Source organism: Salvelinus sp. IW2-2015, linkage group LG23, assembly GCF_002910315.2.
Source record: "Salvelinus sp. IW2-2015 linkage group LG23, ASM291031v2, whole genome shotgun sequence".
NCBI classification, from domain to species: Eukaryota; Metazoa; Chordata; class Actinopteri; order Salmoniformes; family Salmonidae; genus Salvelinus; species Salvelinus sp. IW2-2015.
The window spans coordinates 47,330,558-47,344,678 of NC_036863.1; the positions used below are offsets into that span (position 1 = coordinate 47,330,558).

The 14,121-nt window shown below is 42.6% G+C and overlaps 1 protein-coding gene across 2 annotated transcripts in view; it reads right to left on the bottom strand.

Moving 5' to 3' along the window:
* The window catches only part of st6gal1 (ST6 beta-galactosamide alpha-2,6-sialyltranferase 1), a 131,130-nt gene that overhangs the window by 17,492 nt on the left and 99,517 nt on the right, over window positions 1-14,121 (bottom strand). For both annotated transcript variants that reach the window (XM_023968806.2, XM_023968807.2), the window contains exon 7: window positions 8,187-8,288. In XM_023968806.2, coding sequence (XP_023824574.1) covers window positions 8,187-8,288 — 102 coding nt within the window. The remainder of the gene's footprint in view (window positions 1-8,186; window positions 8,289-14,121) is intronic.

The window sequence follows — 14,121 nt, forward strand, 5'->3', positions numbered from 1 at the left end:
TATATATTTCAATTTTATTTTCACTCTTTTCCATTTTAATTCCATTATACCTTCCGGTAACCTGCCTCACCCAATGTGATACGGAATCGCTATTATTTTTAATTTTAGAACACATTCTAGAACCACCAGAAGCTAACCAGAAGCTAACAAGCTAATTAGCTACAAGCTCTTTAGGCATTGTTAGCCAATGCTAGCGGCTTTTACCTTCTGCACAGATACCAGCCCTGTTTTTAGCCTGGATAATAACCTGTTTTTAGCCTGGATAATACTCGCCAATCTACCAGTATTGAACTGTCTCTCCACTACAACACCGGTTTCCTGCTGTAATCCCTGGACCACTACTTCTAATCTTCACAGCTAGCTAGTGGCTAACGCCCCTGCCACGAAGCTAGCACCAGTTAGCCGTGAGCCAGGCGCATCTCCCGGCTAGCAAACTAAATTCTACAATACCTCTTTCGCCTTCTGGCTTGGATCCTCTGTCGACACGGCGCCCCGCCGCACCACCACGACTGGTCTGCCGACGAATACTCCATCCGCTGTGCCTTCAACCGGCCTCCATCGGAGCAGACGCTCCCACTAGCCCCGGGCTACTAACTTTAAACGCCGTGTGGCGACTACTCCGCGGCTTCCCTGTTCCATCTACTGCTGCCCCCTGGACACTATGATCACTTGGCTACATAGCTGATGCCTGCTGGACTGTCCATTAATCACGGTACTCCATTCTGTTTATTTTTTATCTGTCGGCCCCAGCCGCGAACTCAGGCTCTGGGTGTAGTTAATCCGACACCTCTCTGCGTAGTCATCGCCATTTTACCTGCTGTCGTTGTGTTCGCTGATTAGCTGCTGTTGTCTAACCTGTTGTGTTAGCTAGCTCTCCCAATCAATACCTGCGATTACTTTATGCCTCGCTGTATGTCTCTCTCAAATGTCAATATGCTTTGTATACTGTTGTTCAGGTTAGTTATCATTGTTTTAGTTTACAATGGAGCCCCTAGTTCCACTCTTCATACCTCTGACACCTCCTTTGTCCCACCTCCCACACATGCGGTGACCTCACCCATTATAACCAGCATGTCCAGAGATACAATCTCTCTTATCATCACCCGGTGCCTGGGATACCTCCGCTGTACCCGCACCCCACCATACCCCTGTCTGCACATTATGCCCTGAATCTATTCTACCACGCCCAGAAATCTGTTCCTTTTATTCTTTGTCCCCAACGATCTAGGCGACCAGTTTTGGTAGCCTTTAGCCGCACCCTCATCCTACTCCTCCTCTGTTCCTCGGGTGATGTGGAGGTAAACCCAGGCCCTGCATGTCCCCAGGCACCCTCATTTGTTGACTTCTGTGATCGAAAAAGCCTTGGTTTCATGTCAACATCCCTAAGTTTGTTTTACTCACTGCTTTAGCACACTCTGCCAACCCTGATGTCCTTGCCGTGTCTGAATCCTGGCTTAGGAAGGCCACCCAAAATTCTGAGATTTCCATACCCAACTATAACACTTTCCGTCAAGATAGAACTGCCAAAGGGGGAGGAGTTGCAATCTACTGCAGAGATAGCCTGCAAAGTTCTGTCATACTTTCCAGGTCTATGCCCAAACAGTTCGAACTTCTAATTTTAAAAATTAATCTCTCCAGAAATAAGTCTCTCWCTGTTGCCGCCTGCTACCGACCCCCCTCAGCTCCCAGCTGTGCCCTGGACACCATTTGTGAATTGATCGCTCCCATCTAGCTTCAGAGTTTGTTCTGRTAGGTGACCTAAACTGGGATATGCTTAACACCCCGGCAGTCCTACAATCTAAGCTAGATGCCCTCAATCTCACACAAATSATCAAGGAACCCACCAGGTACAACCCTAAATCCGTAAACATGGGCACCCTCATAGACATTATCCTGACCAACTTGCCCTCCAAATACACCTCTGCTGTCTTCAATCAAGATCTCAGCGATCACTGCCTCAGGTTCCTGTGATCCGCCTACGGGTCCGCGGTCAAACGACCACCCCTCATCACTGTCAAACGCTCCCTAAAACACTTCTGTGAGCAGGCCTTTCTAATTGACCTGGCCCGGGTATCCTGGAAGGATATGGACCTCATCCCGTCAGTTGAGGATGCCTGGTCTTCTTTAAAAGTAACTTCCTCACCATCTTAGATAAGCATGCCCCGTTCAAAAAACGCAGAACTAAGAACAGATATAGCCCTTGGTTCACTCCAGACTGACTGCCCTCGACCAGCACAAAAACATCCTGTGGCGGACTGCAATAACATCGAATAGTCCCGCGATTTGCAACTGTTCAGGGAAGTCAGGAACCAATACACGCAGTCAGTCAGGAAAGCAAAGGCTAGCTTTTTCAAGCAGAAATTTGCATCCTGTAGCTCTAACACCAAAATGTTCTGGGACACTGTAAAGTCCATGGAGAACAAGAGCACCTCCTCCCAGCTGCCCACTGCACTGAGGCTAGGTAACACGGTCACCACCGATAAATCTATGATATCGAAAACTTCAACAAGCATTTCTCAACGCCTGGCCATGCCTTTTCCCTGGCTACTCCACCTCGGCCAACGCTCTGCCCCCCGCCCGGCAGCTACTCGCCCAAGCGTCCCAGCTTCTCCTTTACCCAAATCCAGATAGCAGATCCTAAAAGAGCTGCAAAACCTGGACCCATACAAATCAGCTGGGCTGGACAATCTAGACCCTTATTTCTGAAACTATCCGCCGCCATTGTCGCACACTATACCAGCCTGTTCAACCTGTCTTTCATATCGTCTGAGATCCCAAGGATTGGAAAGCTGACGCGGTCATCCCCCTCTTCAAAGGGGGAGACACCCTGGACCCAAACTGTTACAGACTATATCCATCCTGCCCTGCTATCTAGGTCTTCGAAACCCAAGTTAATAAACAGATCACTGACCATCTCGAATCCCACCGTACCTTCTCCGCTGTGCAATCCAGTTCTGAGCCAGTCACGGGTGCACCTCAGCAACGCTCAAGGTACTAAACGATACTATAACCGCCATCGATAAAAGACAGTACTGTGCAGCCGTCTTCATCGACCTGGCCAAGGCTTTCGACTCTGTCAATCAGAGAACCATATTCTTATCGGCAGACTCAGTAGCCTCGGTTTTTCTGATGACTGCCTTGCCTGGTTCATCACCTACTTTGCAGACAGAGTTCAGTGTGCTCAACTTTCGGCAAGGGCATGTTGTCCGGTCCTCTGGCAGTCTCTATGGGGGTACCACAGGGTTCAATTCTCGGGCCGATTCTTTTCTCTGTATATATCAATGATGTTGCTCTTGCTGCGGGCGATTCCCTGATCCACCTCTATGCAGACGACACCATTCTGTATACTTCTGGCCCTTCCTTGGACACTGTGCTATCTAACCTCCAAACGAGCTTCAATGCCATACAACACTCCTTCCGTGGCCTCCAACTTCTCTTAAATGCTAGTAAAACCAAATGCATGCTTTTCAACCGTTCGCTGCCTGCACCCGCCCGCCCGACTAGCATCACCACCCTGGACGGTTCCGACCTAGAATATGTGGACATCTATAAATACCTAGGTGTCTGGCTAGACTGTAAACTCTCCTTCCAGACTCATATTAAACATCTCCAATCCAAAATCAAATCAAGAATCGGCTTTCTATTTCGCAACAAAGCCTCCTTCACTCACGCCGCCAAACTCACCCTAGTAAAACTGACTATCCTACCGATCCTCGACTTCGGAGATGTCATCTACAAAATAGCTTCCAATACTCTACTCAGCAAACTAGATGCAGTTTATCATAGTGCCATCTGTTTCGTTACTAAAACACCTTATACTACCCACCACTGCGACCTGTATGTTCTCGTTGGCTGGCCCTCACTTCATATTCGTTGCCAAACCTACTGGCTCCAGGTCATCTATAAGTCTTTGCTAGGTAAAGCCCCGCCTTATCTCAGCTCACTGGTCACCATAGCAGCACCCGTAGCACGCGCTCCAGCAGGTATATTTCACTGGTCACCCCCACAGCCTATTCCTCCTTTGGCCTTCTTCCCTCCCAGCTCTCTGCTGCCAATGACTAGAACGAATTGCAAAAATCACTGAAGCTGGAGACTCATATCTCCCTCACTAACTAAGCACCAGCTGTCAGAGCAGCTCACAGATCATTGCACCTGTACATAGCCCATCCAACTACCTCATCCACATATTGTTATTTWTTTTTTTGCTCCTTTGCACCTCAGTATCTCTACTTGCACATTCCGCTTCTGCACATCTATCACTCCAGTGTTTAATTGCTAAATTGCAATTACTTCACCACTACGGCCTATTTATTGCCTTACCTCCCTAATCTTACCTCATTTGCACACACTGTATATAGATTTTCTATTGTGTTATTGACTGTACGTTTGTTTATTCCATGTGTAACTCTGTGCTGTTGTTTGTGTCGCACTGCTTTGCTTCATCTTGGCCAGGTCGCAGTTGTAAATGAGAACTTGTTCTCAACTGATCTACCTGGTTAAATAAAGGTGAAATAAATAAATAAAAATGTCTGAACAAAAGACTCCACTATGCAAGTATCCATTTCAATAGAATGTCAATGCGACAACTGTTGATAGATGTTGGTTGGCTACCTGCAGATTCATCCAGGGTAGTAACGTCATGAGTTGTGATGATGGTTCATTGTTTAGCTAGTTAGCAAGCTAGCTACATGTCTTAAGAAAAGACTCCACTATGCAAGTAACCATTTCGGGTGAGTTTGTAAATTCAGTCTGGCTATCTACTCCGATTTCAGAGCACTCTCGTCTGAGTGTTCCAGAGCGCAGAATAACTGCTAGGGCGAGTAATGTTCAGTGAGCTGTTCTCTCATTTGTGTCTGGAAGTAGCTAGCAAGTTATCTTGGGTGCTTGACTGCTGGTATACATTTTTGTATTATTATTTGTTTAACCTCTCTTGGGTASGGGGCAGTATTTTGACCTCTTTATGAAAAGCATGCCCAAAGTAAACTGCCTGTTACTCAGTCCCAGAAGCTAGGATATGCATGTAATTGTTAGGATAGAAAACACTCTAAAGTTTCTAAAACTGTTCAAATTATGTCTGTGAGTATAACAGAATTGATATGGCAGGCGAAACCCCGAGGACAACCATCCCCCCACCAAATAATTTCAGCCTACCACTATTTTCAATGGCCATCACTTTTATTATACGGCCAAGTCCTCCCAGAATGCAGTTCCTAGTGCTTCCACTCGATGTCAACAGTTTTTAGAAAGAGTTTCAGGCTGGTTTTTGGAAAAATGAGACAGAAACTGTAGTTTTTCTAGGTGGCTCCCATTTTGGCTGTAAATTTTCCAAGCGCGTGGAAGAGTTCTTTGGTATTTTTCTCTGGTAAAGACAATAACGATTCTCTGTCTTAAATTTTATCGTTTATTTACGTATTAGGGTACCTAAGGTTTGATTATAAACGTTGTTTGACTTGTTTGGAAAAGTTTATTAGTAACGTTTGGGATTAATTTTGTATGCATTTTGATGGAGGGAAACTGGGTGGATTAATGACTGAAGCGCGCCAGCTAAACTGAGTTTTTATGGATATAAAGAAGGACATTATCGAACAAAAGGACAATTTGTGATGTAACAGGGACCTTTTGGAGTGCCAACAGAAGAAGATCAAAGGTAAGGCATTTTTTATATCGCTATTTCTGACTTTTGTGTCGCACCTGCCTGGTTGGAATATTTTTTTCATGTGTTTGTATGCGGGGCGCTGTCCTCAAATAATCACATGGTTTGCTTTCGCCGTAAAGCCTTTTTGATATCTGACACAGCGGCTGGCTTAACAAGAAGTGAAGCTTTATTTTGATGTATTACACTTGTGATTTTATGAAAGTTAAATATTTATAATACTGTAGTTTGAATTTCGCGCTCTGCAATTTCACCGGATGTTMGCCAGGTGGGACGCTACTGTCTACTGTTAATATTATTATGAACAAAACAAAAACAGAAATATGCAAACAAGAGTACATAAAATTAACAGACAGAGGTATTACATATCGAGATGCATTTTCAATTTGTCAAAAAGTTTTCTGGAACGTATTGCTTTTTTTGTTTTTACACTTCTAAATAATATTTCAATTCTATCTTAAAGAATGTGAAGAGCGGTTTGTTCTCTGCCCACATCATTTTATGGATAAATCTGCCATTAAAAATAAACAAATTAACAATGAAAGTTACATCAGGGTCCATATAAATACACATTTGTTATCAATTGCTATTTTGAATCTGTGTATAAAAGATCTTTACAGGGGTGCTTGATTGCTGTTATTAGTACAGAACGCTCGGATCAACCCTTAAAGAGTTGGGTGGGGCTAAAGCTTCAGAGGGTGTGAACGATGCTGAATGGGTGTAGACAAAGAAGGGCTCTCCAGTAGTAGTACCAAAACATTCAAAGGCCATTTTCTCAAAAGTGAGTTTACAAGTTTATCAACTTTCAAAGCAAAATTACTTTCCCATTGTTTCTCAAATGCAGTGTATGATATACCATTTTGTAGCMCTGAGTCTCTATTTTTATCCAAAGTAAATAACACAATTTCAAATTTTGCTACATAAGACCGATTTGAGCCGGTCGGTCACAATTTACAAACCAAGCATTTGTGTTTAGTGAGTCCGCCAGATCAGAGGCAGTAGGGATGACCAGGGATGTTAGTAAATTGGACAATTTTCCTTTCTTGCTAAGCATTCGAAATATAACGAGTACTTTTTGGTGTCAGAGAAAATGTATGGAGTTAAAGGTACATTATCTTCTTTAGGAATGTAGTTGAGTAAAAATGTTCTAAAATATAAATAGTAAAGTACAAATACCCCTAAAAACAACTTAAACTTCTTATGGATCAAATCCCTTTAGCGGGATCGATTTGGCAACATCCCGTGAAATGGCAGAGCACCATATTCAAAAGAAATTACTATAAATATTAAACTTTCATGAAATCACACATGCAATAAACCAAATTAAAGCTACACTTGTTGTTAATCCAGCGGCAGTGTCAGATTTCAAAAAGTCTTTACGGCGAAAGCAAACCGTGCTATTATCTGAGGACAGCACCCCATCAAACAAAGACAGACAATCATAATTCAACCCGCCAGGCGCGACACAAAGATATAATTCATGCCTTACCTTTGACGAGCTTCTTCTGTTGGCACTCCAATATGTCCCATAAACATCGCAAATTGTCATTTTGTTCGATTAATTCCGTCGTTATATTCCCAAAATGTCCATTTATTTGGCGCGGTTCCAACTCACGCTACATGACTACAAAATCTCTCATAAGTMACCTGTAATCTTTGTCCAAACATTTCAAACAACTTTTGTAATACAACTTTAGGTATTCTTTAACAAAAATAATCGATAAAATTTAAGACAGAATCAACTGTGTTCAATACCGGACGAAAACAAAGAAAGCATGTTCCAGGTCACGCGCACCAGTTCATTAGAGTGCACCTGGAGTGACACAGGAAAATAACAGGGCTACTTCTTCATTTCTCTAAAGAAAAACATCAACCAATTTCTAAAGACTGTTGACATCTATTGGAAGCTATAGGAACTGCAAGAACATTTTTATTAAAACGGCCTTGCCATAGAAATCCCATAGAAAACAGATTGACCTCAAAAATAATTTTCCCTGGATGGATTGTGCTCGGGGTTTCGCCTGCCAAATCAGTTATGTTATACTCACAGACATTATTCAAACCGTTTTAGAAACTTTAGAGTGTTTGCTATCCAAATCTACCAATTATATGCATATCCAAGCTTCTGGGCCTGAGTAGCAGGCAGTTTACTTTGGGCACACTTTTCATCTGGACGTGAAAATAGCGCTCCCAAGCCATAAGAAGCATTAACTAGTGCTTTAAAGTATTTTTTACTTAAGTACTTTACACCACTGGGAGATGACGCTATGACCGAAAGGCCGACATCGGTGGATGCGGTGGATTGAGTCCATGCAAAACAACACATTTCTGTTGCTTAAACAGACGGATTTTGACGGGGATTTTTTTATTAAGCTAATTAGATTTCCGCGGGGGCATGGACATCAACTCTAGGGGGTTAATGATCTTAACAGGTCTTGAATAGTTTACTGGTTTTGAAAAGTTTTTACTGGTCTTGAATAGTCTTTACTGGCCTCTAATGATCTCTACTGGTCTTCACTCTCCACAGTCATACCTGGTTGAGGTCAGCAGAAAAGGGGGAAGGGTCCCAGGCCACCAGCACACCTGTGCTGTACAGAGAGCTGGACAGGAAGCGGTGGTCGTCTGATGCCATCACCTGCAGGACAGGTAACAACACAAAGTTGTATCACCTATTACAGGTAAGAACACAGCTTTATACAACATATTAAGGTAACAGCACAGTTTTACACTTTATATAAATTTACATTTGAGTCATTTAGCAGAAACTCTAATCCAGGGAGACTTACCTTGCATTCGAAAAGTATTCAGACCCATGACTTTTTCCACATTTTGTTAAGTAAGAGCTTTTTTCTAAAATTGATTAAATAAAAAAATGTCCTCAATCTACTCACAATACCTCATAATGACAAAGCGAAAACTTTTTTTTTTTTTTCTTTTTTTCCCTTCTTTTTTTAAATACCTGATTTACATACAGTTGAAGTCGGAAGTTTACATACACTTAGGTTGGAGTCATTAAAACTCATTTTTCAACCACTCCACAAATTTATTTTTAAACTATAGTTTTGGCAAGTCAGTTAGGACATCTACTTTGTGTATGACACAAGTAATTTTCCCAACAGTTGTTTACAGGCAGATTATTTCACTTATAATTCACTGTATCACAATTCCAGTGGGTCAGAAGTTTACATACACGAAATTGACTGTGCCTTTAAGCAGCTTGGAAAATTCCAGAAAATTATGTCATGGCTTTAGAAGCTTCTGGTAGGCTAATTGACATCATTTGAGTCAATTGGAGGTATATCTGTGGATGTATTTCAAGGCCTACCGTCAAACTCAGTGCCTCTTTGCTTGACATCATCGGAAAATCAAAAGAAATCAGCCAAGACCTCAGAGAAAAAACTGTAGACCTCCACAAGTCTGGTTCATCCTTGGGAGCAATTTCCAAAAGCCTGAAGGTACCACGTTCATCGGTACAAACAATAGTACCCAAGTATAAACACCATGGGACCATGCAGCCAACATACCGCTCAGGAAAGATACACGTTCTGTCTCCTAAAGATAAATGTACTTTGGCGCGAAAAGTGCAAATCAATCCCAGAACAACAGCAAAGGACCTTGTGAAGATCCTGGAGGAAACAGGAACAAAAGTATCTATAACCTGAAAGGGCGCTCAGCAAGGAAGAAGCCACTGCTCCAAAACCGCCATAAAAAAGCCAGACTGCGGTTTGCCACTGCACATGGGGACAAAGATTGTACTTATTGGAGAAATGGCCTCTGGTCTGATAAAACAAAAATAGAACTGTTTGGCCATAATTACCATCGTTATGTTTGGAGGAAAAAGGGGGAGGCTTGCAAGCCGAAGAAKACCATCCCAACCGTGAAGCATGGGATGGGAGCATCATGTTATGGGGGTGCTTTGCTGCAGGAGGGCCTGGTGCACTTCACAAAATAGATGGCATAATGAGGATGGAAAATTATGTGCATATATTGAAGCAATATCTCAAGACATCAGTCAGGAAGTTAAAGCTTGGTCGCAAATGGTTCTCCAAAATGGACAATGACCCCAAGCATACTTCCAAAGTTGTGGCAAAATGGCTTAAGGACAACGAAGTCGAGGGATTGGAGTGGCCATCACAAAGCCCTGACCTCAATCCTATTGAAAATTTCTGGACAGAACTGAAAAAGCATGTGAGAGCAAGGAGGCCTACACACCTGACTCAATTACACCAGCTCTGTCAAGAGGAATGGGCCAACAAGTTGTGGAAAGCTTGTGGAAGGCTACCCAAAACGTTTGACCCATGTTAAACTATTTAAAGGCAATGCTACCAAATACTAATTGAGTGTATGTAAACTTCTGACCCACTGGGAATGTGATGAAAGAAATAAAAGCTGAAATAAATCATTCCCTCTACTATTATTCTGACATTTCACAATCTTAAAAAATGTTACCCCCTTTTTCTCCCCAATTTCGTGGTATCCAATTATTAGTAGTTACTGTCTTGTCTCATCGCTACAACTCCTGTACGGGCTCGGGAGAGATGAAGGTCGAGAGCCATGCGTCCTCCGAAACACAACCCAACCAAGCCGCACTGCTTCTTAACACAGCGTGCGTCCAACCCGGAAGCCAGCCGCACCAATGTGTTGGAGGAAACACTGTACACCTAGCGACCTGGTCAGCGTGCACAGCGCCCGGCCCGCCACAGGAGTCGCTAGTGTGCGATGAGACAAGGATATCCCTACCGGCCAAACCCTCCCTAACATCTCTGATGTTGCACTTATGCTGGGATAGTGTATGACCTAGAGGCTCACTCCCCTCAGTGAGCTTGTCCAGGAGTGGGGTCAAGAATGGGTTTTACTTGAGATGGGAGTATCTGGAGTTGACAATTGATTTATGCCATTGGATGAGTTGGTGTTTGTGCTATGAGTACCAGGAACGAGATCAGAAACTCGTCTTAGGAGCCAAACTGAAAGATAATTTATAGCGAATGCTATCTGGCTACGGGATACTCCTTTCTCATTTAAAAAGTCTCACCTTGTGACACGTTCTAAACATCTGTGGTTTGTTATGTAGGCTAGGGGGTGGATCTTTGCTATAAAAGATCTCAGTAGCCTTTGTGTGGTGGCTCTCAACGGATCATCTGAGGTTGATTCGTCGACCAGCCACCGCTATTGAAAACCTCTCACTAATAAAGATTCAGTTTAAGTATTTTTATTTTTTATTAAGTAATTTATTTTCAGTTTAAGGAAACCTGGCACCATTTTTCAGCAGCAGGGACTGAGTGACTAGTCACGTTGACGGAAAGATGAACGGAGCAAAGTACAGAGAGATCCTTGATGAAAACCTGCTCCAGAGCACTCAAGACCTCAGACTGGGGCGAAGGTTCACCTTCCAACAGGACAACGACCCTAAGCACACAGCCAAGACAACACAGGAATGGCTTCGGGACAAGTCTCTGAATGTCCTTGACTGGCCCAGCCAGAGCCAGAGCCCGAACATCTCTGGAGAGCCCTGAAATAGCTGTGCAGCAACGCTCCCCATCCAACCTGACAGAGTTTGAGAGGTTCTGCAGAGAAGAATGGGAGAAACTCCCCAAATACAGGTGTGCCAAGCTTGTAGGGTCATACCCAAGAAGACTCAAGGCTGTAATTGCTGCCAAAGGTGCTTCAACAAAGTACTGAGTAAAGGGTCTTAATACTTATGTAAATGTTGTATACTTTTTTWAAATACATTTGCAAAAATTTCTAGAAGCTGTTTTTGCTTTGCCATTATGGGGTATTGTGCGTAGATTGATGAGGGGGGGGAACTATTTAATACATTTTAGAATAAAGCTGTAACATAACATTTGGAAAAGGTCAAGGGGTGTGAATACTTTCCAAATACACTGTAGGTAACAACACAGCTTTATATCACCTATACAGGTAAGGACAGAGCTTTATATAATCAATATACATGTTGGTAACAAAGATTCACAGTACCAGTCAAAAGTTTGGACAGACCAACTCATTCCAGAGTCTTTCTTTATTTGGACTATTTTCTACATTGTAGAATAATAGTGAAGACTGAGGACATAAAAACTATGAAATAACACATTTGGAATCATGTAGTAACCAAAGAAAAGTGTTAAACAAATCAAAATATATTTTATATTTGAGAAACTTCAAATAGCCACCCTTTGCCTTGATGACAGCTTTGCACACTCTTGGCATTCTCTCAACCAGCTTCATGAGGTAGTCACCTGAAATGCATTTCAATTAACAGGTGTGCTTGTTAAAAGTTAATTTGTGGAATTTCTTTCCTTCTTAGTGCGTTCGAGCCAATCAGTTGTGTTGTGACAAGGTAGGGGTGGTATAAAGAAGAGGTCATTTTGCAGGGCTCTGGCAGTGCTACTCCTTGCACAAAGGTGGAGGTAGCGGTCCTGCTGCTGGGTTGTTGCCCTCCTATGGCCTCCTCCACGTCTCCTGATGTACTGGCCTGTCTCCTGTTAGCGCCTCCATGCTCTGGACACTACGCTGACAGACACAGCAAACCTTCTTGCCACAGCTCGCATTGATGTGCCATCCTGGATGAGCTGCACTACCTGAGCCACTTGTGTGGGTTGTAGACTCCGTCTCATGTTACCACTAGAGTGAGAGCACCGCCAGCATTCAAAAGTGACCAAAACATCAGCCAGGAAGCATAGGAACTGATAAGTGGTCTGTGGTCACCACCTGCAGAATCACTCCTTTATTGGGGGTGTCTTGCTAATTGCCTATAATTTCCACCTTTTGTCTATTCCATTTGCACAACAGCATGTGCAATTTATTGTCAATCAGTGTTGCTTCCTAAGTGGACAGTTTGATTTCACAGAAGTGTGATTGACTTGGAGTTACATTGTGTTGTTTAAGTGTTCCCTTTATTTTTTTGAGTAGTGTATTATGATTTTATGCATTTATTCACTTTTTATCTGTTGATTTGTGAATGCTGTACATGCTAGCTGGTTACTGTACTTTTCTCTTTGTCATTGGACTAGTATGGCTATTCGTGTCCCCTGTGGTTCATTTGTACTTTAGAGGAGTTGGTGCATAAGGGCAGCATAACATTTCATTTATGGATGTTTGCTTCTTTATCAGGTATGTCACCTGTTTTTGTTTGTCTAGTTATGTTGACAATATTTACTGTCCATGGTTAGCTAGGTTCGCAAGTGCATGTCATTAACTGTACGTAATGCCTGGCTGTCATTTATCAAAGTTTGCTAGCCCAGGCCTACAGACTAGACTGTACAATGCATGATACATTTTATACTGTACAGTGCACTATATTGTATCATTGTCAAACAAGAGGATTGTTATTTGCGCCCTTTCTACTGTATGTGGAAGAGAGGAGTTGGTGCATATTTCATTTATAAATGTTTGTTTCTTTATCAGAAAATAAAGCATCATTAGACCGACCCTCTGGTCATCTGTTAACCGATCAAAACACAACGCAGAGGCAATCTACACCAGTCACACTTGTTCATTTAGCAGACAAGATATGCTTTTAAGTCCCGTTATTTTATATAATGTGATTTTATAGTAAGAAGAATATAATTTCACTTAACTGAATAAAATAGAAAGGATTTCCCCCCCCCACATTCTGAAACGAGTGTGCATATGAAGTATGTTGACTTGAAACAGGCCCTATATGCTAGATTATAGAGTTATTTAGCAACTTTAGTTGTGAATGATACAAACCATAGAATGTCTTAGAAATCCAAACATATGTTGGCTGCATGATGCGACTATAGGCTACTGATGATTTGAGAAAGTCCAAAAAGAGCTTGCGCTCTGTTCCTTGCCTCAGGCACCACACGCAGTTCTCTCCTCGAGTGGTCATATTTTCACCCATCAGACTATTCTCAATTGAATCTTAGTATGGCACATTATCAAATGGGCAGGAACAGGGGCTGGAGAAAAAAGACACGTGGGCCATATGCACTCCAATAGCAATGGAGACCCGCCAGGTTTGTTTTTTCAATGATGCCAGGTAGGCTACTCTGGTTATTTCAATCCACACATCAACCACTGTTTGAAACGCATGGTGGTGATATATTCAAAAGGTAATGTGTTAGCCTATTAATTAGGAAAACATGAAAATGACCCATTACTCTAGGCTAACTCTGTAAGCCGCCCTGCACAACCAATCAACCATTAGCATCGCCTAGGCCTATACATTCTCTCCCAGACTCATGGAGCCCAGACTCATCCCAGACTCATTACCGTAGCATACGGTAACCAGTCCACTAGTATGCATAATAATACAGTCCACACTCGAAGGCACTAGAATTTATATAATTTTGGAGGATCGGCTAGACCAATTATGTACCAAAGACATCTTCAGGTTTTTTTTCGGGCTTGGGCTCTTATATAGGCCTATGCATATGCATAAGCTCTAATATGCCTATGGGTGTTTTGAATTAATCATCACCTTAGGCTTTGAAACAATATCCAAA